The sequence below is a fragment of the Lynx rufus genome, unplaced genomic scaffold (genome assembly GCF_022079265.1).
Source record: "Lynx rufus isolate CCGP_SWC_20201006 ecotype Redwood Valley unplaced genomic scaffold, mLynRuf1.p SCAF_4, whole genome shotgun sequence".
Taxonomy (NCBI): Eukaryota; Metazoa; Chordata; class Mammalia; order Carnivora; family Felidae; genus Lynx; species Lynx rufus.
In genome coordinates, this window is record NW_025814856.1 from 99,154,537 (window position 1) to 99,182,168 (window position 27,632).

A 27,632-nucleotide genomic window follows, 5' to 3' on the forward strand; every position below is an offset into this window, starting at 1 on the left:
GGAGGACACTGAGGAGGTGGGGCTTATGCACAATTTCTCTATCAAATTCTCAGAATTTGTGATAAACGAACTAAAAGCCAAGGCATCTACCATGTGGGCATAAACGGACGCATAAAATGGGCATAAACGGGGCGCATGAATGGCTCAGTTAATCATCCATTCTTGGTTTTGGCTCAGGTCATGGATCTCACCATTGTGGGTCCTGGGACTGATCTCCTCATGCTGGGTGCCGAGCCTGCTTAAGATTCTCTCTCTCCCTCTCCGTCTGCTCCTCCCCCACTCACATGTGTGTGTGTGTGTGTGTGCGCGCACGCGCGCGTGTGTGTGCACGCGCTTTCTTTCAAAAAATAAAATGAAATCAAATAAAAAAAATAAAATGGACCCAAATGCACTGTCTAGCCCTAGCAACCAATCACACATGGATTGGTGCCACTGTAGCCATACCAACACTGAGCACCTTTTCTTCAAATAATTTCAGTAAGCCCCCCCTTTCCTCTTTAAAAACTCCAACCTCCTTTGTCTAGAGCAAGCTTTCAATTCCAGTCAAATCTGTGTCTCCCACATTGCAATCCCTAAGACCCCAAATAAACACATTTATTTTATTTTGCAGCTTGCAGTTTTGTCTTTCGTTGGTTGACAAGACTTTTTGGAATGTCTAGAGTCTAGAACAAACAGTACAAAGCTTTGTGAAATACGGTGCCTATGAGAAGTTTCCCGTGGTACACAGAAGCCACAGAGCTTCCCTGAAGCACAGAGCCATTATTGGCATACTTGGTGCTTATTTTGGGCTTCTCAGACAAAACATCCTGGATGCGAAGCACCTGTCAAGAGAAGAATATTTGTCAGTATGCTATATGAGAAAACAGCTGCCAGTGACATGTTCCTTCTCAAATACTCCAGGACTAATATATTTCCCAGAAATCAATAGACTAAAATTTGTGTGCAATTATTTTTTTCTTATTCTGATGAAACTGTTAATGTTCTAATTATATCTATGCAGTCAAGTGGACTGGTTGGTTATCTGACATTAGCCAAAATCCCAAACAAGGTGGTTTAGTTAATTTTGATAGTTCTTTAAAGGAACAAGTTGAGATTCAGTGAGTGCTATTATCTAATTCTTTAAAAAAATTTTTTCTAAGTGTTTATTTATTTTTTGGGAGACAGAGACAGAGAGAGAGAGAGAGAGAGAGTAAGCCAGGGAGGGGCAGAGAGAGGGAGAGAGAGAATCCCAAGCAGACTCTGCACTGTCCATGCAGAGCCCGACACAGGGCTCAAACTCACAAAGCGTGTGATCATGACCTGAGCCGAAACCAAGAGTAGTCGCACGCCTAACCGACTGAACCACCCAGGCACCCCACTCTTATCTAATTCTTGAGTGAATAGTGTTCCTCTATGGGAACGGTCTGGCCCTTGACTAGGCCTACTGTACGGGGAGGGAAACACAGGACAAAATGACGGACACCCAGGTAGCAAGCCAACCCAACCTCATAACCAGTAGGATAGTAGTTGTCACAGCGGGGGCTCCCCTCACATCTACAAAGTGGCCGGGAAGCAGAAAAAATGCATACTTTGGAATTCAATCTGACATATCCCTGCCTACTACTGTTATTGATCCTCAAGATTAACACACTTTAGTTTGCTAATCAGTAAACATGTAAGTGCCCAGTTTTCTAAATAGCCTGGATGAAGAAGTTCACTCAAACAGGACATGATAGGAATTAAAGGCAACCAATTAGAAATTCATGAGTCATGAATATATATCGACACTTCTTAGAATAGAGTTTAGTTGAGTTTTGCTTTTTCATCTTAGGGAAGATCCTATAACTTCACTCAGGTTTGTTGCATGAAAATACTCAAACTTGGAACTCATGTAGAAAACATTAGTCTCAACTACAAGTAAAGGGTGTCATTGTGAAGAAAGAAGTCTTATCAAAAATAAGCAAATGATGGTGCACCTAGGTTGCTCAGTCGGTTAAGTGTCCGACTTCAGCTCAGGTCATGATCTCAGGGTTGGTGAGTTCACGGTTCGTGAGTTCGAGCCCTGTGTCAGGCTCTGTGCTGACAGCTCAGAGCCTGGAGCCTGATTAGGATTCTGTGTCTCCCTCTCTCTTGGTCCCTCCCCCACTCACGCTCTATCTCTGTCTCTCAAAAATAAACATAAAAATTTTTTTAAATAAACAAACGATAAACTTGAAAATAGAGACATGAGAAAGATCCCAAACAATTTAAAATCATGTTATGGATCATATTTTTATTGTCTTAAAGCAGACATTGTTGGGTGTGTGTAGAAAAGTAATATGTATCACTTTGGAGGAATTAAGTATATATTACCAGAGCCAATTAACAGGCTAGGGTTTGAATCTCTATTTCCCAACTCCCCAAACCTAGATTCAAACATTATGTTTTTCCCCAAACCTTACCTTCTCAATGAGGCCTACCCTGATTTCTGTATTTAATAATAGGACTGCCCGCCCCCCTGTTTACAGCAATCCTGATTGCCTTTACTCTGTTATACATTTTTCCCCATAGAACTTACCGCCTTCAAACTTACTGTGTAATTTACTTATTTCTTATACTTATTGTTAATTGGCTATCCCCCTGCCAAAGAGTAGAAATCTTTGCATATTTTGTTTTCTGATACATCCCAAACATTAGATCAAAGTCTGACCCATTATAAGTGCTCAATAAATTTTTGTGAATAAATCTCTCAGAGTTATGTGTGCCAAGAATTTATCTCTATATTGGATTTACTAGAGATGTGCTATTCTTAAACTCAGTTCTGTAGAAAATGCTGCTATTGTTTTTCATGCCATATAAAATTCAATGGTCTATGCTAGTGTTTTAGAAAAGATTTTAAATAACAGAAATAACATCTTTAAAATGAGACATTCTTCAACACTATCATATATGTTAGAACCTGCTGGCAAAAACTAATTTTGTTTTGAGGCCACACTCATTTAAATCCTTCCATTTGAGTTTCATAGTAGGTAGTGTGAAAGAAGATGGTTCCATATAGGACTCTCCCTTTTCCTAATTTCAGGCTCTACTCAGTTCCTATATCCTTTTTTTTTTTTTTAATATTTATTTAAATCCAAGTTAGTAAACATAGAGTGTGATAATGGTTTCGGGAGTAGAACCCGGTGATTCATCACTTACATATAACACCCAGTGCTCATCCCAACAAGTGCCTTCCTTAATGGCCATCACTCATCCCAACACCCAACCCCATCCCCCCACCCAACACCCTTCCAGCAACCCTCAAGTTTGCTGTCTGTATTTTAGAGTCTCTTACAGTTTGCCTCCCTCTCTGTTTTTATCTTATTTTTCCTTCCCTTCTCCTATGTTCATCTGTTTTGTTGCTTAAATTCCACATATGAGTGAAATCATATTATATTTGTCAGAGCCTATATCCTGATTGGACATATGATATGCAATCTAGGTCTATGTGAATAATCAAGCTCGTTCTTACCTATTCTTCCTGATAGCAACTACAGCCCTTGTAAGGATGGGAAATGTTGTCTAGCACTGATGTTAAATTGGCACCAGGAGACCTGAAAGGGTTAATGGGCCATATCTCCCCATCCTGCCCAAATCTCTGCTTTTCCCACATGTAGAACTTGTTCAGTTCTGGAACATCACATGTGACCCACTAAATTCTCCCAAGTCACCTCAACAAATTGTTCTTGAAGCTTTGCCTGTGAGCTCAGAGAAGAATAGGAACTTACTTCTGACCCTGGAGGATCCTCAGGGTTATAGATCAGCAGCTTCATGGCATTAGGATGGCATCCTGCCAAAATATCTCCGGTGTCAGGATCCACAGTTAAGTTATCCACTAATGTGCCCAACTGTATTACCTTCCAACAAAGAGGAAATATAAAGACATTGTTTCAATTTTCTTATTTACCCCTCTTCCCTCCCACCAGCTCCTTCTGAAACAGATCTTGTTAAGGGCCCTTGCTACTAAATTTTAGAAGGGCAAGCACAAACGCACTGATGGTTCTTCCAAAATAGTCATGTTTCCTCCTTTCAAGGAGCACATTCCTAGGTCAGGCATGGGAGCTAATATAAGAGGTCATGTTGTGTGGGCAAGCCAAAGGTACTTTTACCTTCACTTGAGTTAAATCCCAGTTACCACGTTTATTCAGTACATGAACGTTCTGAGCCACTACATCAGCTACATAGATATACCTTTGAAGTAAATAACATTCACATGTAAGCAAGTAAATGAGAGATAACATTAATTTTACTTTGGGGAAGAGGCATAAAAATTCACAACAATCCCAAGTGCCACTGCAATGTCTTCCTAAACCATAGTACAAGAAGATAACAGAGTATTACTTTTAATATTCTTCAAGAGCTTTATAAAAGCTTTGAATATGAGATGATGACTATAAAGTAATGAACTTGGTGTTTCTAGATGACATACAGGCTCAGTCTCGTAACTTATGAGTCACAATTTATTCCTTAAGTTGGATGGAGGTAAGTAGACCTACAAGAGGCCAAAAGAGTCTATGTTTCCAAAAACCAGTGCTTGAAAAGAAGTATCAGATGACCATGAAACTCAATCACAATCTTTTTAAAAAGAGAGAGAACACTTAGAATTGTTTTCTATAGGGATTGTCTCTATTATCTCAAGTTTACATATTAATATTCATGAGAACTTTTCTTTAAAAAAAAAAACCCTTCCATTTTAAAACACTTTAAGAGTTTCTCAGAAAATTTCATAAATTTGTATTTTCTTATAAATTAAAATAAAATAAAATTGCATTTTCCTATAAAAAAGTCTGCTGTAGTATGTCGGTAAATCTGAAATTTATGCACTCAAAATGCCCAATCTAAGCCAAGTGAGCTCTGAAAAGAACTTTTGGATAACTCAACTTAGTGTGGTGATTAAACACCATTACTCTCATAAAGGGCAGAGATATTGTGCATTTATTCTCTTTTTAAGTGTGTTAAGTAACTGTGTTTCTAGAGTCACATGAAAATTTGGAATAAGAACCTTATATCATTTCACTGGGGGAAGTCTGGCATGCAAGAGGGTGTATGGTATGCTTATGATCACACATAAGAGTGTGAACCCTGGCCACACCTGATCCGTCCACATTTATATTGACTACTTAAGCCTAAGGAAATTACCACCACTTAAAGGAAGGAGTCCACTAAAATGTCAAGAGCAAAGTGTTGAAAAATTATAAAAGCTTACTTTTTGTCTAGTGAGACTGTGATCCCATTGGCAGAACTAAATCCTTTGGCTACCACTTTGACCTCTTTTGGACTGTAGAAAAGAACATAAGTCCAGCGAAGATCCATGATCATCTCTAATAGTACCAAGAAGAAGTTGGTAAAATAGTGATCTCTGGTGGCATAGAACTGTTCTGGTCCAAGAACCACAATGTCATTCACGCTAAAGTGAAAAAAAAAAGAGAAAGGGCAAAACCAATGGAGTGTTTAAAGATTGTGGTCAAAATTGCTAAATCTCCAAGACAATTATGTTCATCAGTTTTAAAAAGTATACATGAAGTAGTCTGGATTAAAAAATTCCAGGGGCACCTGGGTGGCTCAGTCAGTTGAGCTTCTGACTTCAGCCCAGGTCATGATCTCATGGTTTGTGGGTTCAAGTCCCACACCGGGCTTTGCGCTGATCGTGTGGAGCCTGCTTTGGATTCTGTCTCCCTCTCTCTCTGCCCCTTCCCCGCTCGTGCTCTCTCTCAAAAATATATAAACATTAAAAAAATTCCACACAAAGTAAATGACTTTAATTGTACCTGATGGGTTTTCTTGTAGTTGTTTATTATTTTCTCAATCTTTTCTTCCACAGAAGCCAGCAAAAACAAATAAATATACAAATAAACCTCAATTCCAAATTGTTGACTCGTAAATGCTAATAATGGTTATTTGTGCTGGTCATAGTGCAGTTCACCAATAGTTCTGGTTCTCTTTCTTCTAGAATTAGGCTTCTCCATGCCCTGGATGTATGGCTCAGCCATGTGACTTGCTCTTGGTCAGTGAAATGAAATGATGTGTGTGGCTTCCAGACGTAAGACTTTAAGAGCCAGTGCATGATCCGCCATGCTTCCCTTACTCTTTGACAGTAACCAGCAACTTTTCTGATGATTGAAAGTATGGCCCTGCATGAGGACAATATAAAATTGAGTCCTTAAATCACTTACATGGGATATGTAGCCTGAATAAGAAAACAAGACAAAATTTGTGGTTTTGAGCCACTAAAAATGTTAAAGTTTTTCCTTTTCTCTTATTGTAACATAACCCAGTCCATTCTGCTCTTTATATTGGGGTTGTGAGCACTATTCCTTCTTGTTTATGTCCTTCCCTATCATTAAAACTTCTAAAAATGAAATAAGTCACACTCTTACAAGAGTAAAGAGCAATAAAGCCATTTACATCTTGGAAAAGTAAAAAAGAGACAGTGAGTTGAAAAAAATGTAAAAAAAAGTATAAATATTTTTATATTAAATTTAGAAAACTGTTTTGGATGACTCAAGAAATACTTTAAGGGCCTCCTGGGTGGCTCAGTCCATTGAGCACGCGACTCTTAATTTTGGCTCAGGTCATGATCTCATGTTTTGTGAGACTGATCCCGCATTGAGCTCTGCACTGACGGCATGGAGCCTGCTTGGGATTCTCTCTCTTTCCCTCTCTCTCTCTGCCCCTCCCCCACTCATGTTCTCTCTCTTTCTCTCTCTCTCTCTGTCTCAAAGGAAAAAACAACCCTTAAAAAATACTATGAGGTGTTAATGTACAATGACTTTACCAAGGTCATCAGGCTATTCATCTTTTGGTCCTCAGCTTAAGCATTCTTTCCTCCAGAAAGTATTGGCTGGCACCAGAGATTAAATTAGACCTTCTGACAACTTGTTTCCATAGTACCCTTTCTACCCCTTGAAATGCTTGGTAAATATTGTGTATCAGGGCACCTCTCAAAAATCCTCTTTAGGTCCTCAAAGCTTCACCTGTCCGGTTCTACCTGGCACTATTTCCACCATTTCTGCATGGTCCTGACGCATTTCCCACAGTGCAGTCTTATACTGCCTTAGCTCGTGTCTGTTATGGGCCTCAGGCTCCTACTTCCGGGCCCCTCTGTGTTGATGTCAAAGCACAGGATATCACCAGACTTGACTTGCACATGCAACAACCAGGGATGTGCGAGAGTGAACTCCTTTTTTACTAACAGGAGAAGGAACTGCTGAGTAAACTCTTCTCCCTTTCTTATCTTTGCCAGATTGTCCTGAAATGAGGCTTATGTTGTTTACTGGAGGACAATGCCATGATTTCTAGCAGTGAGTTGCACTTAGCAGTGTGGCTGGCTTGATAATACACTTGCTGTAGCCTCTCCCTTGTGTGCATTTCCTGGGGCTGCTGTGCCACAGTGCCACAGACTAGGTAGTGTTAGACAGTAGAACTGTCTCGAAGTTCTGGCAGCAAGATGTCTGAAATCAAGGTATTGACAGGGCCATGCTCCTTCTGAGGATTCTATGGGAAGATCCATCCCTGCCTCTTCTAGCTTCTAGTAGGCCCCCGGCACTCCGTAGCTTGTACATGCTTCACTTCAATCTCATTCTCCACCCCACATGCATTCTCCCTGTCTGTCTTCTTATAAGGACACCAGTCATGTTGGATTAAGGACACACCCTACTTTAATAAAACCTCATATTAACTGATTTCATCTGCAACAATCTTACTTCCAAATAAAGTCATGTTCTGAAATGTCAGGGGGTTAAAATTTCAACATATCTTGTCAAGTTCCTCACAATTCAACCCATGACATTCGCATCTCCCTACATAAGGCTGGTATCTCACTTCTGTGTCCTGGAACAGTAATTTCCTTCCTTCCTTCCTTCCTTCCTTCCTTCCTTCCTTCCTTCCTTCCCTCCTTTCTTTTTTGATTCTTTTTTAATATTTATCTTTGAGAGAGGTGGAGAGACAGAGCGTGAGCCGGGGAGGAGCAGAGAAAGAGGGAGACACAGAATCTGAAGCAGGCTCCAGGCTCTGACCCATCAGCACAGAGACCGACGTGGAGCTCCAACCCACAAACCATGAGATCATGACCAGAGTTGGACGCTTAACTGACCGAGCCACGGAGGCGCCCCTGGAACGCTAACTTTCTAATAAAGTAGTTGTGTATTAGGTTTTCCCTCTGGCTGTACCTTCACTGAAAAGAACTCGTTCAGTGAGGTCATATGTTAGTGCATTTGATTCTCAAAATCACCAGTTAGGTAAGTCAGGCCAGTGAGAGAACTCCCACTTCACTGAGGAAACTGAAGCATAGCTGAGAGATTTGTCCACTGTTTCTCAGGCAGCCTGTGGCAGTCCTTGTCCCCACTGGGCCTCAGAACCCCATACAATGTCTCCTGGCAAGAGTGCAGTAACCGCAACTTCTCTTACTTCTGCCCTCTGCTTTTGTCACCCCCAAATTCTACAGAGAGACATTGATATGTAATTTTAAGAAAGAGAGCAAAGCACAGAAGGTGACCTTCCTTCCTTTTCTTTCCCTATCCTTCTATCTCAAGACCAGATTAACCTGTCTTGGAACTAGTCTTTCAGTGTTGAGTCCATTTTATAAAAGACAAATTCTTCATTGTTTGTTACAGCCTTGGAATAGGCAAACTACCCACTAAAAAACTTAACTTATTTTCTTTCTCAACATGGTAAAAAGGATTTTCAACACTGTGATTGAGAGTCTGGCTTTGAATTTAGATGGATCTAGGTTTACACCCTGGTTCTGCAACTTACAAATTATGCAACTTGAGCAAGTTACTTAACTCGAAACCTCATAAGTCCCAGTTTACTCATACCTATTACTAAAGGCTGTTGTGAGAATAAAATGAAGTATTTGGTACAGTGCCCGGCACATAGTCAATGCTTAACAAATGTGAATTTTTATATGTGCCCACAGGCTTTTTTCAAATTCTGCTCTAAAGCTTTTATTAAACAAAGGAACGGCCCATCTGGAGGCTGGTTATAACACCCAGTGGGTGTGGCTCTCACAATACAACCTACGGGGACAACTAGAAAAAGGTGTAGGTGTTTAAAGAAAGCCCAATAGTAGGTATTGCATTGTTGTGGTATGGAGGATGGAATTAGAGCTGCCAATCTAATTGAGCACCTTTATAGGATTAAAATGCTTTCACAAAGTTGGAAAATATAAAGATATCCAATACTGAATACGGCAATTTCTAGTGAGGTGCCGGGCAGTGTCACCATAGGAACCTCTTGAAAGCCTTAGGAAAAAATGCTACAAAACAAAAGTTTAAGCCTGCTGAACCAAAGAAAACAAAGCACACAGCAGAGGTGCAAAAATAAATAGAAGTGCAAAATACTTTAATTCCATACCTTGTGAGAAGTTCATGTTTTATAGTTTTCAGGTGTACAAGAGAACGTTGTTGTTCCTCAAATTTAAATTTCTCCACCGTGGACTTCATGTGGGGGTGATTCACAACATAAAGATACACGGTATGGTCTAAAGTGGAAAAAAGGAATAATCTCCAAGAAGTTTACTTCTGTTGCAACTATTATTAGACTTGGTATAGAATTTGGTCACGTTCAAGCACTTTTCTTACACACCTTGCATTTGATCCCCACAGTACACCTGACAGGTCAAATGCCAGAATCTCCATTTTACTGAGAAAACTGAGGCTCAGGAGCTGAATAACTCATGCACAATTTCACCACCACCAAGTGGCAGAGCCAAGGGAAAACTTTTCTCAGTGGTCTCCTCAGCCGTACCTCCATACCTTCTACAACAGGAAGACATAGAACTACAATGGTACATAAACGGATGTGGTTTCCCAGGGTGGCCCTTCAACAAGAGAAGTGAGTTTCTTTTCTGTGAGAAATGCCTACATTGCAACACACACTCAAGAAATGTCGGGGCTGAGTAAATATCTTAAAACAAGCAACATGTCCCAGCTAGAGTATAAACTGACACAAGTCAACTACCTAAGTTTGCAGTAACAATATTTAGCGAGCCCAATGGATATGGAATGTGAAAATGAATTCAGGAAAAAACTGGCACATCAATTCTAGACATCACCAACCCTGAGAATGTTCACCTGTTTTCATAGTGAAATATGAACTGCTGTGAACAAGACTGAGGGTGGGAATCTGTTTTCTCAAAACACTGTTTTCTGACTTGACAGAAGTTCTAGGTAAGATGAGCACTGGAGTTTGAAACAGCCTGGTCCCATCCTCCCATTTCAGACCTTGATCTGTGTTCATCTCCCCTATTCCTTTCTTGATGGGGTTTCCAACCATGCAGTAGAGTGAGCCCAAGCCCTGAGACGCAGAGCTTATACACACGGTCCCTGAAACACACAGGTACCTTTACCCAAATTAAGGAAAGGTGCTCCCTCACAGATGGATCATTCTTTTAGTCTGACCCAGCTCTTTCTGGGGCCTGAGGCTTTGCAAGCAGACCCCCAGTTGGATTTTAGCTCCCACATGGCCCTTCAGCCAGACACTCATGCCAGACACTCATGCCAGACACAGCAGGAACATTGTATGCGCTGCTCTGGTTTTATACCTTCTTTAGGTCTCTATTGGACCCCTCCTTCCATATAAGAGATGCTTGGTCAGAATGGTTTTGATTTTTTTTGTCTTCTCATTCCATTCCAATTTATGTATAATGTTTTGCCCTTATTAACTAAACGTACAATTAAAGGAGGTAACAAATAACATTGCAATCATAATATATTCAGCTCCAGAAAGTCTGATTAAATGCTTGAGGGTGGATCTGTAAACTGGTTCCATCTCAAAAAACAAAAACAAAACCAAACCAAAAAACCAACCCATACTTCTCACGCCTAAAACAAATAAAACAACAACAACTACAACAACAACAAAAGATCCCACACTATCCTATGCAATAAAATAGCTCCAAGTTAATCTGGTCACTCATTATACTTTCTCCAATGATGGTGTCTAGATAGAGGTCGAGCAAAAAAAATATGGTCACCCAAATAATTTCAATAGAGGCTGGAGCCCTAATTTCAACCAAGTAAAAGACACAGGATTAGAAATAAGACCACCGTTTTGGTTCTCTACTTGCCCTATGGACCCACAAACATTTACACATTAAATTAGTCTGGAATTATGAACTATGAACAAGTAATAATAACATGAGCAACTGTTATTTTAAAGCATACGCAATGTATTAATAACTTTCATTTTTTATAACAGCTTTTTTTGAGATATAATTCACTTTACCACTAAACTTGCACTTTTTTTAATTAAAAAAATATTTAATGTTTTTATTTTATTTTTTGAGAGGGGGGAGGGGCAGAGAGAGAGGGAGACACAGAATCTGAAGTAGGCTCCAGGCTCTGAGCTATCAGCGCAGAGCCCGACACGGAGCTCGGACTCATTGACGATGAGATCATGACCTGAGCTGAAGTTGGACACTTAACCAACTGAGTCACCCAGGGGCCTCTAAGCTCACACTTTTAAAACGTACAAGTTAGTGGTTTTCAGTATATTCATGGAGTTGTGCAATTTTAACCACTATCTATCTCCAGACCATTTTCATCACCCCAAAAAGAAAGTCCATACCCATTAGCTGTCATTGCCCATTCCCACCCTGCCCCTAGCCCTTGCCAACCACTAATCTACTTTTTGTCTCTATGAATTTGCCAATTTTGCAGGCTTGCTATAAATGGAATCATACAATATGTGGTCTTTAGCGACTGAATTCTTTCACTTAGGATAATGTTTGCAAGCATTGCATGCATCAGGACTTCATTTCTTTTTATTGCCAAATAATGTCCTATTGTATATGCATTCATCATCACTTGATGAGAATTTGGGTTATTTTCACCTTTTGGGTATTAGGAATAATGCTGCTATGAAAATTTGTGTGTAAGTTTTTGTGTGGACCTATATTTTCAATTCTCTTGGGTATATACCAACCAGTGGAGTTTGGGGATCCTATGATAACTCTATGTTTAACATTTTAGGGAACTGCCAAACTGCTTTCAGAAATAGCTGTAACATTTTCTAATACTACCAACGAAGTGTGAGGTGAAGGTTCCAATTTTTCCACATCTTTGCCAACATTTGTCATTGATTGCTTTTTTTATTATCATTAGAAACATCCTAGTGGGAATGAAGTGGTATCTAATTATGGTTTTGATTTCCATTTCCTTCTTGACTAAGGACACTAAACACATAAATTTTCATGTGTTTATTGGTCATTTGAATATCTGTTTGGAGATGTCTACTAAGATCCTTGGTCCATTTTTTAATTGGGGTGTCTTTGTTGTTGAATTGTAGGAATGATTTCTATATTCTGGATACATGTCTATTATCAGATATATGATTTGCAAATATTTTCTTTCATTCTTTGGGCTGTTTCTTTGCTTCCTTCATGGTGTCTTTTGAAGCAGAAAGCTCTTAAAAATTTTTTGTATTATTATGTTTATTTATTTTGAGAGAGAGAGAGAGACAGAGTGTGAGCGGGGGAGGGGCAGAGAGAGAGGGAGACAAAATCCAAAGCAGGCTCCAGGCTCTGAGCCATCAGTGGAGAGCCCAATGTGGGGCTCGAACCCACAAGTGTGAGATCATGACCTGAGCCAAAGTCGGATGCTCAACGAACTGAGCCACTCGGGTGCCGCTGAAGCAGAAAGCTTTTAATTTTGATTCTATCTGGTGTATCTCTTGTTTTCTTTCATGTTACGTTTTCTAATGTCACACAATTATTTTCAAAGAGCCTTTAGTTTATATATTAGATTTTTTAGAACAATCTCTAAACTGGTTTTGAAGGTCAAATGAAAAGAGAAGGAGATAAGAGGAAGAAGGAATGACCACCTTCTAGTCACCCTTCTTTAATGCAGTGTTAAAAATGTTTGATACACATTTATTATCTTGCAAGTACATATCTTCATGGTAAAATAGAATTTTCCCTCCTTTCACATCTATGTTGAGTCATTGAGGTTGAGTAGCTTGTATTTCCCTCATTTCCCCCTTATTTTTAAGCATTCAGGCTTTACCTTTGTCGATGAAAGTACTGATTCCGTGTGGATTAAATGATGCTTTGTCAAAACCATCACTGATGTTTAGTGCCTGGACCCTTGGGTTTTGCTCATTCAGATCCATCAAGAAAATCTGTCCTGGCTCATCTGATGCAAAGTTTGGCATGCCTGGATATTTCAATCCCTGTAAAAAATATAAAATAAGTAAGCATATATATATACATTTCACAATATTTTCATGTGGAAGTGAAAATCTCAAAGCCTAACAAAAATATTCAAAGCTCTAAATTTCTTCTAGGTTTCTGGGATTTTTCACTCCAGTCAGCTGTTTCCATTATCTGATCTGAGAGACTACCAATGTCATCTAGGCCATTGGGAATGGGAATTGGAAATGGGAAGAATCCATATTCAATTATTAACATAGAGACAAAGGGTTAAACCAAAAAGTATAATGCAATGGGGCGCCGGGGTGGCTCAGTCAGTTGAGTGTCCAGCTTTGGCTCAGGTCACGATCTTGTGGCTTGTGAGTTCAAGCCCGTTGAACTCTGCACTGATAGCTCAGAGCCTGAAGCCTGTTTTGGATTCTGTGTCTCCCTTCCTCTCTGCCCCTCCCCTGCTCACACTCTGTCTCTTTCTCAAAAATAAATAAACATTAAAAAAACAAAAAGTATAACGTAAGACACTAGCCTGGGTTACTTTGTGTTAGTCCCTTGGCCTGCCTATGCCTCTGGTTCCTCATTTATTAAATAAGAAAGCTAAAGTGTATGATTGCTAAGATCCTCTCCAGTCCTGATAATCTGCAACTAACCTTCCTCAAAGCAGAGAGAAGGGGTGTATGCTTTCATTATATTGCCCCCATCCATTATTTTATCTAGTGCCAAATAGTAGAATCAGCCAAGAATTAACATAGGGGAACCAGTCTCTTTTTTTTCTTCATTTTTTTCTCTTTTTTTTTCAATATATGAAATTTATTGTCAAATTGGTTTCCATACAACACCCAGTGCTCATCCCAAAAGGTGCCCTCCTCAATACCCATCACCCACCCTCCCCTCCCTCCCATCCCCATCAACCCTCAGTTTGTTCTCAGTTTTTAAGAGTCTCTTATGCTTTGGCTCTCTCCCACTCTAACCTCTTTTTTTTTTTTTCCTTCCCCTCCCCCATGGGTTTCTGTTAAGTTTCTCAGAATCCACATAAGAGTGAAAACATATGGTATCTGTCTTTCTCTGTATGGATAAAGAAATTGTGGTTTATATACACAATGGGGAACCAGTCTCTTAAGCTGACTATTTCTGACCTATTTTGTTCCTATAGATATATCTGAAAATTTGGATATAAATCCTTTTCTTCAAATATTGCAAAAACTTTATTCCAGTAACTTGAACAGTGGTTCTTTCTACTGGAAGAACCAATTATGTGTGGTTATCAACCAATACTAGGTATCCTGAACATAATGGGCCTTTGCTGCACCCCGGGTCATTGTGTCAAAACTTGGGGTTGGTTTGTGCCACACCAATTATAAAACTCAGCTCACTTCCTCCTTGTATCACTTCCCCATCACTCTGATATATATTAATATCAACATCATACCTTTCCTTGTACCCTCATTTCCATTTATAGTCGATTTAAATTATTTCCTTCTTACTCTGTCTCCCTGGCTCCTCCCTTCCTTATAAATATGTATATACATACACATGTGTACTTTTAATAATACTATTCTTGACCCTTCCGCTGCCCTTCATTCCTACCCCCACCCAGGGGGAGTCAATCTTCAGCTGCAAACAACCCACATACATCTTCGAGCTTTTTTTTTAGAACAGTACTTCTACATCTAAATCTTACCAGAAGCCTGGCTTTCCCGCAGACAACAATGGCGCTGCTGAAGCACATCAGAGGGGGTACTATTCCCTTTCATTTTTCTTAGGTCACCTCAGCTGGAGGAGGGATCCGCATGGCCCTCGCCACAAACTTCTCCTTCCAGACCTTGAATCTGTCATCATCAATCAACACCCAGTCTTCTAAGGAAGCCACACCCTTTGCTTACTGCTTCTTTATCAAATTCTTCCCACCCTCCCCCTTGCTCTGGTCCAGCTTTTATATAGGGCTAGTCTGAATTCTATTCTATTCTGAATTTATTTCATTACCTTTTGTTTCTCTGAAAAAAAAAAAAAAAAAACCACAAAACAAAACATGCCATTCAACATGAATTTTCTCTGACTCCCTCGTTTCTGTCTCCGTGATTCTTCAATTTTATCAATTTTTCTTCCTTTATCCCACAATTCTTAAGGAATGGGTATCCCTCTATCTGTTCTTAAGTTTATTAATTTTGCCACCTGTTTGTCATCAGTGTCTCCTTCATTTGCCTGAAAAATTGTTCATATCTCCTTTCTTGAAACAAATCTTCTAGTTTTACTCTTCCTTCAAGCACATATTTATCTTGCTTTCCCCTCATGGTCAAATCTCTTAGAAACATCACTTGATCTTGTTGCCTGCCTTGAGTTGTTCCAACTCTCACCAGTTGGTAGAAATGCCTCTATAAAGGTCATACCAGTGCCCTCCGAAATATTTTCTTTGATAACTCCTCCACCTTTCCTTATTTGTATCTCTATGGCATTTGACACTATGATGTACCCCTTTATTCCTTGTCAAAAAGTCAAGAGTAGGATTTCCAGATTGAAGTTCTGTTTCTCTTTCTGCCCTTTCCCCCTTCTATCCTCATCCATCCTTCTTTCCTTCTTGCTCTATACTTTCTCCTTATACATCTTATTCATAAGGTTTCAGATCTTTCTTCTCTACCAATTATTTTCACATCTGCACATTTACCTAGAACCTCTCTCTGGAGCTCTAGCTTGCATTTCCAACTGCTTCCTAAGAGTAGTTCAAAATCAAATTGTCAGAACCAAAGTCAACATTCTCCCCTCAAATCCTTCTTCTCATCCATATCTATTATTCTCAGTGAAGAGCTTCACTGTTCTCCCCAATATAAGGTCATGAAATTCCATCTTCAAGCCTACCCTTTCCCCATAGTCAAACTGCCACCAAGCCCAGAGGCTTAAGTGGTGGTAACAATGGACCAAAAAAGAAAAAAAAAAAGTCAAAGACATCTACTTCTTCCCTTTTCACCTGAGGAAAATTAAGCCCAGAGAAGTGAATTCACTAAGTCACTCACATCATTAATTGTAAACACTCTTTCTGACACACCATAAAGAAAGGTTTGACAGCAGGCAACATTGCTCAGGGAGGAAGCTCAAGGAAGAACATCAAGCATCTGGGTAGCTTAGGGACACACAAGGGCACTGCCAGTTCAAAGACTGAATGTTCTAGAAATGGAAATGATTTAATAAGTAAATAAGGGTGGGTCATTGTAAAAAAAACAAAACAAAACTTGATCTAGATTAAGTGTCATGATGATTGAAACACCTCCAATAAGTGGCTTCGTATGCACCCTGTTTTCTGTTTGAGGCAGTTGGGTAGGAATTTGTAGCAAGTGAATGCAAGCCATTCTTGCAATGTCATTCACCACTGAAAATAGTGAAAATCACCTGGAGGGGCAGGCATTTTATTTTTTCCAACAGGCAACATGTGTATGTGAGTTGAGTTGGCATTGAAATTCTATACTGCCCTCATTCTCCAGCACAAGCATTCAGTAAATATTCAAGTACCCCATGCATGTCAGGTAGCATATTAGGTGCTGAGCATGGCAACAGATGCACAAAGTCCTGGCCACGAGGAGCTTGAAATCTGGAGCGGCAGCACCAATGACCACATCAGATATAGTGTGGTATGTAAGAGACTAAGCACAAAGAATGTGAGGGAGCATAGAAGAGGCACGTTGCCCAGAAACAGTGTTAGGGAAGACTTTCCTGCAGAATTAAAGTGCCACCATAGTGAGACCTGACAGAGAACTAGGAGCTGGCCCATAATGTGTGAAGAAAGCAGGTAAAGAGAAGCATTCCAATGCCAAGTCCCAAGGTAAGAAAGCAAAGAGCTTGCTTGGCACCTCTCTGTAGACTAAAAATATCTATTGCACAGAATTTCTCTCTAAATCAGCAGCTTCCAAATATGCTCTATGATGGCAAGAATGGGCAACAGGAAAAACCAAGAATAGGGACTTGAAGTTCAGAAAGATTGAAAATGAGTAAAAAATATCATCCTTAGCCTATGAGTCATTCATTAGTTTACAAAAAAAGAGCTCTGTTACTTAAAGCTCCATGTTAACATTTCTCAAGGAATTATTTGTGATGAAAATCTCTAGATTCTCCACTGAAATAGTTCAGTACTTTTAGTTACAGTGAAAATAGAAGGTACACAGTTGGAACTACAAATATTATTTCCTAAAAGCAAAGAAGAAATCTTCCAGTTGTAGAATAATCATTCTTTAAAGTCTATTTGGCATAACATTCACAATCTAAATTGACAATAGAAAATTTAAGTCAACAAAGAGAAAGCTTTTCTAGACAAGCTTTGTTTTATCTTTGGCTTTGGAGGAAAACTAAAGAAATAAAATCACTCCCACTCACCCACCCACCCCAACAATATCACCACCAACAGCAATTTAAAATCCAAATGAGACCCTGACTATATGAGGCATACTTAAGAAGTTAGAAATTAAGGCCTTTAAGTCTTACTATGTGTGTCCCTTTTTAGCCAAAAAGATACAGATTTTAAAATTCATATTATATGGTAGTATTGTACTGGTCAAAATGGAATATTAGGACACATAATTCCAGCAATCAGCATTCACATTGAAAATATTGTCCGTTTATTTTTTCAAAATCTTAGGTCTCATTCTAAATTGCAACTGTTCAGTAAATACATGGCAATTTTCAACATCTTCATAGCATATACCTTTTAGTTTGTTGTATTTAATTTATTTATCGTTCTTCACATAGCTTCTTGATCATCCCAAACCTGTGAAAGTAGTACTAGAAATAAAACACAGGATCTTCTCTACTTATCCTTGAAAGAGTTGGAAGGAATGACAGGGACCTCAAGATGCAAAACGCTCAGGCTTTTGAATTGACACATGTTAACACATACTTCGCAAACATTTACTGAGCTCCAAACACAGGTAGGTGTAGCAAGAGGATCACTAGTTAGTGAGAAGATGACTACCAGAAGCTGAGGTCCAGCAAAATACAGCGAGGATGGACAAATCTGGAGACCAATCTAGGACTGGAATGGAAATCAATATACATTTATTGAGCCCCTATTGAATATGTAACTGCCCATAATGAACTGCCCACATGGGGCAGGCAAGCCAGGGCCCTCCTGTGGTATACTGATTAGCCTACTGGAATCCCGTTTTGGCTTTTTTAGTTGACCGATTTAGCCACAGTTGGGATGAGTGTGTAGGGGTCCATCTGGCAGCTCTAGTCGGCAACATTAATGTACTGTCTGTATAGCTATTGACGTGAGCACGTGAGGGGCATGGAAAATACTTACACTGGAGATAAAAGCCAGCCCATTAGGAAGTATATCAATATCTTCAGAGCCATTTTCTGCAAAAGAAGTGGAGGATCACAAAGATGCATGAATGAAGGCTTAGAAACAAAATCTCACAGGCAAAACTTTAAACTTCTGTTGGAAACTATGTTTAACTTTTTCAACTATTTACTTGGGAAACTACATTAACTTCCAGGAATCCCATAGGCATGCTACTCTACAATAAAACCTGAGTCAGATTCCCTAAATACTAAATTCTTTTTTTAGAACTCAATTTTCAGGAGGAAAAAGCAAATAACTATAAAACAAATTCATATCCTAGATTTGTTCTTTGAATAACAACTTCTAGGATATGCCCTGAGAGATTCAGTTTTGTTCCCCATAGAAGACTGATCTCACAAACAGAGTGATAACATTGCAAAGTCCTCATTGCGAAGGTCTCTTAAAGGCCTCTCAGCCAAATATTTCTCTCTTCCAACTTGTTGAGGCCTAAAAACATATCATCATCCAATCATATTGGGAAATTATTGAGTAATTGTTATCTGGAATAAAGCAATAGGTCTTAGGAAAGACTAACAAACATAGACAAATTTGAAAAAATGTAGTCAACTCTCTTTCTCATTGAGAGCTGGTCCCAAGCATTTTTCTACGGAAAAAAAAGCATATAACAAGTGAGTTATGACCATGAATAGAATGAAAAGAGGGCTCACATGGATCCTAATAGAGAGATAGACCCACATAGGAGGTGCTCCCAAGCAAGCAGGACTCAGAGTAAAGGCAATGGTTATCTATTGTGGCAAACGGTATTTTATAAATATGGTGGGACCAATATGCATCATAGCCACATGCCCTTCTTAAAATGTGATGTTCGTATTTTTCCATCAGGAGGTAAGGTTTGAATTCTCTCCCCTTGACAAATAAATGAGAGGGAAGTAATGCCACATGACATACAAGGTAAAGTCATAACCACAAATGCTCCTGGTTCTTTTTCTCTTTCTCCTCTCTTCTCTCTTCTCTTCCCATCCCTTCCCTTCTCTTTCCTCCTCTCTCTGTCTCATCTCTGTCTCTGTCTCTGTCTCTGTCAACACGCACCTTGGGGACCCTGAACTTAAATGTAAGAAGTTTGGAGGAAGAGAGACCACACAGACACGACACAAGGTAGAGAAGATACTAGAGAAGTGTCAGATAACTTCATTTCCCAGCCTCTGAGTCACTCTAGCTGAGGCAAGTAGAACAGCGAAGAACTGTATCCACTGAGCCTGCTAAAATTGCAAATTCATGAGCAAAATAATTGTCATTTAAGTCAGTCACTCAGTTTTAAGGTGGTTTGTTACACAGCTATAGTAATTGGAACATGTGGAGAAATGGTTACATGGGATAATGGGTTGCTAGTGTGTCAAAAGGCAATTGAGCAAAAGGGGAGGGGGGAAAAGAAAAGTGGGACAAAGCCAAATAAAATGCAAATTTGAATCAACAGAATAATGAGCAATGGGCACTGAAAACTAGAGAACAGAGGAAGATTTAATTATATATTCATTTACTGAAACTAATCCCCAACTAGTAACCTGAAAATTAAATTAATCGGAGCTTTCCATTTTCCAAACAGTCCCGTTAATCAAGATTTATGTATCAATGGTATCTTGATGGCCTGGAAGATTTAGTGCTGTTTCCACATGGAATAATACAGACACTGGGAGAATCCAGCAAATTGAATAAAGCAATTAAAAAAATCACATTGCATACAGGTTGGTTAATTTTTGAACCAACTTTTTTTTTTTCTCTGAAAACCCCTTTTCGGTTTCCTTTTGCCTTATTCTCCTTCTCAACTCTGCTATGAATGTGGATATTCTCCAGGCTGTACCTGCCCTTGGCTGTTTCTCATGGCAGAGTAGTCGTTCTACCTGTGCAGTCGACTCCAGTTCCATGGCTTCAGCTTCTACCCAGGCGTCCTTGACTCTCTAATCCCTGTATCAAGCCCAAACCTTTCCAACAATTTCCAGACCTCTACATTCACCTGTATATTGGACATTCCTACCTGGCTTTTTCACGTCTCATATTTAATGTGTCCCACACTGATCTGGACATTTCCCCTTTGAATCGGCTACATTTTCTATATTTTGATTTTGGTGGATGGCACTTCCATCCCCCAAGTACACAAATTAGGAAACTTGGAGCTATCTTTGATGCTTTCTTTTCCTTACTCCCCAAATCCAACCGATCACCATCATTTGAGCTCTAGAAATCCCCCCTGAATTTCCCTAATAGTCTTCTAACAGGTCGGTTTTGCTTCCCTATTACCATTCTCTGCACTGCTGACAGTCATCACCTTAAATTGCAAAGTTGATCTTGTTACTGTCCTGCTTAAAACCCTGCAGAGGTCTCCTAGGGTTGGCAACATAAGTCTTAAACCTCTTGGCCTGGATTCCAAATTCTCCACGTGTTGGCTCCAGTCGCAGTTCTTATGGCTCCCACTCCCACTCCCACTGGCTATACCAGCTGTGCTGCGGTTCTTCTGTTAGTAGTTCCTGAAATGTGTCAGACTCATTCACCTGCATGCCTGAGCACATGCTGCTGCTGCCCCTTCTTGGCAACCCACATCTTTCTCACACCACTTCACTTCCCCTGGGCTGAGTATCACGGGCTCTAAAGAAGAGCATGGGGGCCACCTCTTCAGCCTTTCCAACCTCTCTCAGTTCCAGCACCCATTTTATGTGCTAATATGGTCACCGGTGACTACCTACACCATGATATTTTTTTCACTCCTGGGCTGCAGCCTTCTGCTGACTTGTTGATTTCCTACTAGACAATAAGCTTCCTGGGAATAAGGACCAGTTTTCATTCACTACTCTAGCTTTGTACCCAACATAATACCTGCCTTTTCACTATAAAAACTCTCAATGAAAACTGGTTGACTGACAAAATAAGATAAACCATGTTAGTTTCTTGAACTTTGTCTTGTCTTTGGGTTAAACTGTTGACAGGTGAATGTTAATCTCTAAGTACAAGACATCCTGAATTGTGTGTTCTTTGGTTTGGTTCTTTTATCTTCCAAATGCCATTTCACATATCTCCTATGACAGCACTAATCTCCCTCAATAATTCAGCTACAATAGGAGTGGGTATTTTCTGGAGGTGTTGTATTTGTCTTTATTTACTTAATCTGGAGCACAGGGATGCTGGTGCTCTCCACTCAGATGTGAAGAAGAATTACCAGCTTATTGCACAGTATCCCCACCCCTCCTCGTCTACTTCCCCCACCTACACTCCACCTGCCTGACAACATAGTGTATCTCAGCAACAGTGACACCTGGGGGAGTAAGAGGCCCCAGGACACCCTCCCCCGAGTCTTCCCTACATACTCGTTAGCCTATGCACAGCTACCATTAAAACTCCACTGATAAGTCTAAAATCAGTCTTATGAAGAGGTGTCTACTGCTTTTTAACCTGTCCATCCTCTACTTGGCATGACTTTGTTTCTTTGGCCTTTGATCATTTTCTACAGGCACCCTGAGAAAGTGTCACACACAAAACACTGTGACCAAATAATATTATTACTGTTTCACATCTAGGAAAGAAGATCTGACAGGCAACTATAAAAACAAAAGGAACCTATAATGGAGTAGAGACATATGTTGGAGATATGGGAAGCTGCTGGAGAGGAAAAGGGGCTGAGAGGAAGATAGAAAGACACCAAGTTCAATGACTATCTACTTGATAATCCTGCCAAAGGTGGAGCCCCAGTAAAGCTACTTGAATTTCAAATGCAGCTTTGATTAGATGCCAAGGGAAGCCAAATCACTTCCTGGTTAAAACAATCCTTGACCTTCGAAGACTTGGAAAAAAGATAAACCTAATACAAAAGGAGCTATGGGATATGATTTCTACAAGTTAGAAATATTTCTCTTTTCAACTTTTCTTCATAGAAAGAATACTGGGAAGGGAGAAAAAAAAGGAAAGTTTCTTCCATCAGTAAAATTAACCACAAAAGCCTAGATCTTGAAGAAAATGTAAGTCAGAATTTTCCTCCAGCTCTGTTACTGCCCACCAAGCCCTGCCTAAAATCCTTTAGTGGTTTTCCGTTGCTTCATAAAGCTTTTCACTCGTCAAATAGTTGGGTCTTGTGAGGGTCATCTCACTAGCTATTTTTTATTTAAATATCCAGCCTGCATTGTTTTGGTCAGCTTTATTTATTAATATTTCACCTTTTTGTATCTCAGATTTCGTTTTCTGCTGCCATCCTACTTTCTGATACTTCTGTAACCAAATGTGTTGTCAGTAGATAAGAGAGGCAGTGTCACACAACAAAGACTACAAGGCATAGAAGAAAACCACCCTGGTTCATAATCTAGGCCTGTCACCCGCTGGTTCCAGACCACTGGGCAAGTAACTTCATGCTTCTGCGTGTCAATTTCCTAATCTGCAAGGACAGAAGGAGCACCCACCTTACAGGTCGGTTGTGAGGATGAGGTAAGTGTTTGTAAAGGACTCAGCAGAATGTTTCTAGACACCAGGCCTTTAATAAGGCAGCGGTATTATTTTTAGATATGTATCAACACTGTTCTATTGACAAACTTGTGTAGTTCTCCAAAGTATAAAATGGAAATATGCCAATAGACATAAGAAGTCCCTTTTGTTTTCTTCTGCTCCCAGCCAGTTTCCAACCATTTAAGCCATTCTTTTCAAAATATTTGGATAATCAGAACATTGATCTATGTCTTACAATATTAACCCTAGTTTTAGCTTCGCAAATCTGTTTGAATTATGTATCTGAAAGTCAGACTAGACTTCAGAAATCATCTGCTTTAATTACCCTTCTACGTTATTTGGCAGGCTCATATCTTTTGAGAGATAGATGTGAAATAAATATGAATATTACTCCACAAAACAGTAAACAAATGAGTGAATGTTACATTTCCTATTTTTTAAAAAATCCAATTAAATCTGACTCTGAGTCCACATTCCACTAAACTGAAGGGAAATTCAGTCTCAGTGATTAGTGGGTCTTCTGCAGGGTTGTGCAAATAGTGTAGGTGGCCAGTTTTTAAAAAGCGGGATGTTTGGGGAAGTCCATCTGGCCTTTAATCTACACTAGTCATCGCCAAATTACTCACTGCCAAGCCTGTGCATTTCATGTCATTTACGTAGTTCTGCCACTGCCAGGTCCTGGAAGGGCACATGATCTTTGCTCAGGCTGGGACACCCCGTGCAAAGAATCCAGCCTCCCTTGAGGATACTTTGTCCCCATTCCTTTGGGCTTCTGGCACCACTCCCAGAATGCCATCAGGCAGTGGGGAAAGGATCCCTGTTATTTAAAAAAATCCACATATTCTTATCCTTTGTCCATCAGAACCTTCTGAAGGAACTCAGATTTTTGAGAACAAAAGTCAGGAAGGAATTTGTTTTCAGTTCCTTCTGTTTTCTAGGGGGCAACACAAACCCCTACCTCTCCCTCTCCCTCCTTTCCCTCCCTCTCTCTCTCTCTCTCTCTCCATATATATATATATATATATATATGAATGGCATTCTGACAGGCAACTATGAAAACAAAAGGAACCTACAATGGCGTAGAGACATATGTTGGAGATATGGGAAGCTGCTGGAGGGGAAAAGGGACAGAGAGGAAGATAGAAAAACACCAAATTCAATGGCTATCTCCCTCTCTCTCCCTCTCTCTCTCTCTCTTATATATATGATATATGTTATATGATATATATATATGAGAGAGAGAGAGAGATGAAGAGAGTCAAAATATATCATATATAAAGAAATATATGTATCAAGAAAAATAAAATACAGACTCATATCAAAATAAACTATGCTGTCATCCTGTCACACACTGATAAATAAGTCACAGTCCTTGACCCTAGGGAGTTTACAGTCTGCTAGTGAGAGAAAGAGAGAACACTGCTAGCCATAAAATAAGCCTGTGGTAGGTGTCATAAGTGAATGAGAGTTTCAGAGTGCTGGGGAGTTCAGAGGTAGGAGAGGAATTTGCAGCCGGTCTCAGCAAGCAAAGATGAAGAAATCAGTGGAGAAGATTTCATGAGCAACCGTGAGAAAGTGAAGAAGTGTATTCCCTGAACAGTGAACAGAATCTACCTGGCATTGTTTTTCTAGTAGCAGTGTCAGGGAGAATGGGAAACTTGGAGCCCAAATAAGCAGACAAGTACTAATGAGCAGAACGTCGTAGTAAAGAGCAGTAATGAGTAGTAACCAGCAGTTGAGTAGGTAAGATCAGCCCCGTGTGGGGCCACAGAGGAGGTGGAGCCCAAGGAGTCTCACATGGAACAATGAGGGACAAGGAGAAAACAAAGGCTGCTATATATGGAACTGAGTCCCTTTGAGGAGGGGGTTACCATACACAGAAGTCTAAAGAAGGGCTAGTTGTGGCCAAGGGTAGGAGGGAGGAAATGACAAAAATAGAAAGTAGTTTCAGACTGGAAAAGAAGGCCTGCAGTTTGAGAGGTCAGGAAGCCCCCTATGGGGTTTTCATTAAGTTTTTTAAAGATGCCTGAGTAGGCTATGAGGTTCTGGAGGGTGAGGGCTAGGTCATATTTCTCTTGGTGCTTGCAGATGATTTTTTTTTCCTTCAAGTTTTTATTTAAATTCTAGTTTGTTAACATACAGTGCAACGTTGGTTTCAGAAGTAGATTTCAGTGATTCATCAGTTATGTACAACACCCAGCGCTCATCACAAGTGCCCTCTTGAATACCCATCACCCTCTAGCCTATGCCCCACCCACCTCCCTCCATCAAACCTCACTTGGTTCTCTATAGTTAAGCATCTCTCAAGGTTTATTTCCCTCTCTCTTTCCCCCCTCACATATGTTCATCACTTTTGCTTCTTAAATTCCACATATGAGTGAAATCATATGCTATTTGTGTTTCTCTGACTTATTTCCTTAGCATAATACACTCTAGCTCCATCCACATCGCTGCAATGGCAATATTTCATTCTTTTTGATGACTGAGTAATATTCCATGGTAGTCGCAGATAAATTTTGAAACCAAGAATATCACCAAGGAGACAGAAGAAGAAAGAAAAGAAGTAAGGTAGGTACCAGAAAAAGAGAGAGGGGAGTGAAATGTCCCAGAAGGGACAGGAGGAACATTTAGTAAGGGACAGGACAGCCTTGAAATGGTGGAGAGATGTCAGAAAGGAAAGCAGGACTGAGAAAAAGCCACAGATTTTGACATTTAGGAGGGCCCTTGGAGACCTGGTGTGAGGTGGCTCAGGTAAAGTGGATGGGGCAGAGGCCCCGGGAGGAGAATCTAAGGAGTAGCAGGGAATTAAATTAGTTGGCAGCCTCAGTCAGGTGGCTAGTGACCAAGAAATTGTACTGTCACATACATACCAAGTCCCTCAATAAGGTGGCAGTTTGGGAGGTCTACTGGCTCCACTGCTCGAGATGCATTCGTTCTTTGTCTGTAGAAGATAAAAAACACTGGAGGTCAATGTACACCATCCAAAATCAACGTTGAAACATGGTCTCTGATCCCCTTCTTGTTCATTAACTTTGTTTCTCATCATTTATGGATGACGTAACAAATAAGTAGGCACCTCCTTTTATTTACATTTATTTACATAATGTGGACATTATGTGGGTAATGTGCCTACATCAGCTAACCTCACCCACTTATTGTTGAAAGACTAAAATGCCATTACGCATGGACTACACACTGTGCTGCCCATAAATGATACTATATGGGTAACTGAACAGTATTATTACTTTAAATGTACAGAATAGTATTATTTAATTGGCTAAAGTATTGCCTATTGTAAATCTGCACTTTGGCTCCCCCTAATCTCCTATAGTCTTGTCTTTTGACTCCCCACAAAAATGCTTTCCCAAAACTCAAGTGTCTCCTAATAGCGAAACCCTGTAGCTTTTGCTTTAACTTCATTATTTAAAAAAGAAATATGCCGACCTATTTTGCAAGTATATAAAGCATCAAACTAACCACAATGTAAACAATTGGCCCAATTATTTTTCACTGTAGTGTTCCTGTTTTCACAGTGAACCATTCTTCTAAATACCAGGGATAATTTGAAATTTTTATTAGATTGTACTCAAGGAGATTCCACACTTAAGCTTATCTTACTGTCACTTGTTTTAAAATGCACCTTAGATCTACCTTATAATTGTTATTTTTTATGATTCTCTCACTCGGGTGCACTGGGAACAAATGTAACAATAAACACTCTCAAGCTGAACTAGAACGTATTAACAAAAGGCATCAGGCTTCTCAACAGATTCTAATGTGAATCTCTGAGATCAGCCTCTGCTTAAAGAAATAAATAAAAACAACCCAAAGACAAGCGAAGACAAGCAGAGGCCTAAGACACACTCAGAAATGCTTATCATACCTAATATTTCTTTCTAGCCCAGTATACTGACTTTTCTTGAGATATTTCTGGCTATCACTGCTACATCTTCCGCTTCAAAAGGTCCTAATACTTGCAAAATGCCAGTTACCACCTGCGGGCTGCAGCTCATTTCCCTGCTGTCTGGCTAGTTTTTCGTCTAAGATGAGTTCTGTATCCCAGTACTCATCAATGTTTAGCTGGTCTTGGGCAATGCCTGGGCCATAAACATCCAGCTGGTAGCCCAGTCCCCTCCAGGTCCAGCACTTCCAACTGAGTTCGTTTTTCTCAGGAGCGGAACGCTAAGGGCAACCTGGAAGAGGGGGTGGGGTGGGGGACATGACTTTCAGAAAATAAATGGGGGGTGTTTCTGTGCTACCATTTTAGGAAAAGCAAACAGCTCACTCTCCACATCAGGGCTTCTCAAGGGATAGTTCGCTGGGTGAAACTGAGGAGTGAAGTTCCAAATACGCTCATTCCTACTTGCTAGGAAGGCGGCACAAGACGGCATGGGATAGCCCTTAAAACTTGGAAGAAGAGAGGAAGAACCAAGGACACCCCCATCAAGATGCCAACTCACCTAAACGCCACTAATCTCTCCCCTATTAGGGCCAGGACGGCCCCAAGCAGGGTCAGCACCACCAGCTTCCCCATGATCTCCGGGGCCCCGTGGTGACAAGCCGGCGCAGTGCACTCCTGGAGGGCAGGTCGGCAGGTTCCAGGCCCCGCCCCCTGGCTGGTGCCCGCCCCGCCCGCCTCAAGTGCGCTGCCTGCCCGCGTGGCCGAGGTCCAGGTCTGGGTCTCGCAGCCCCGCCACGCCCTGCCGCCCTGGCTTCACGGTC

At 40.3% G+C, this 27,632-nt stretch overlaps 1 protein-coding gene across 2 annotated transcripts; it reads right to left on the bottom strand.

The window, feature by feature from the left end:
* Positions 1 to 585: 585 nt before the first annotated feature.
* Positions 586 to 27,476, bottom strand: PON3 (paraoxonase 3). Of its 2 annotated transcripts, XM_047096892.1 has the most exons (9): positions 27,371 to 27,476; positions 25,781 to 25,851; positions 18,426 to 18,481; positions 13,002 to 13,167; positions 9,352 to 9,478; positions 5,204 to 5,404; positions 4,107 to 4,188; positions 3,726 to 3,854; positions 586 to 821 (listed from the first exon to the last, which is right to left on the bottom strand). In XM_047096892.1, the coding sequence occupies exons 1-9, from the start codon at positions 27,442 to 27,444 to the stop codon at positions 663 to 665; spliced, it is 1,065 nt and encodes a 354-aa protein (XP_046952848.1). In that variant the 5' UTR covers positions 27,445 to 27,476; the 3' UTR covers positions 586 to 662. The 2 variants fall into 2 exon arrangements, with proteins under 2 accessions (XP_046952848.1, XP_046952847.1); XM_047096891.1 differs by lacking the exons at positions 18,426 to 18,481; positions 25,781 to 25,851; positions 27,371 to 27,476 and adding an exon at positions 14,823 to 15,101.
* Positions 27,477 to 27,632: the final 156 nt, after the last annotated feature.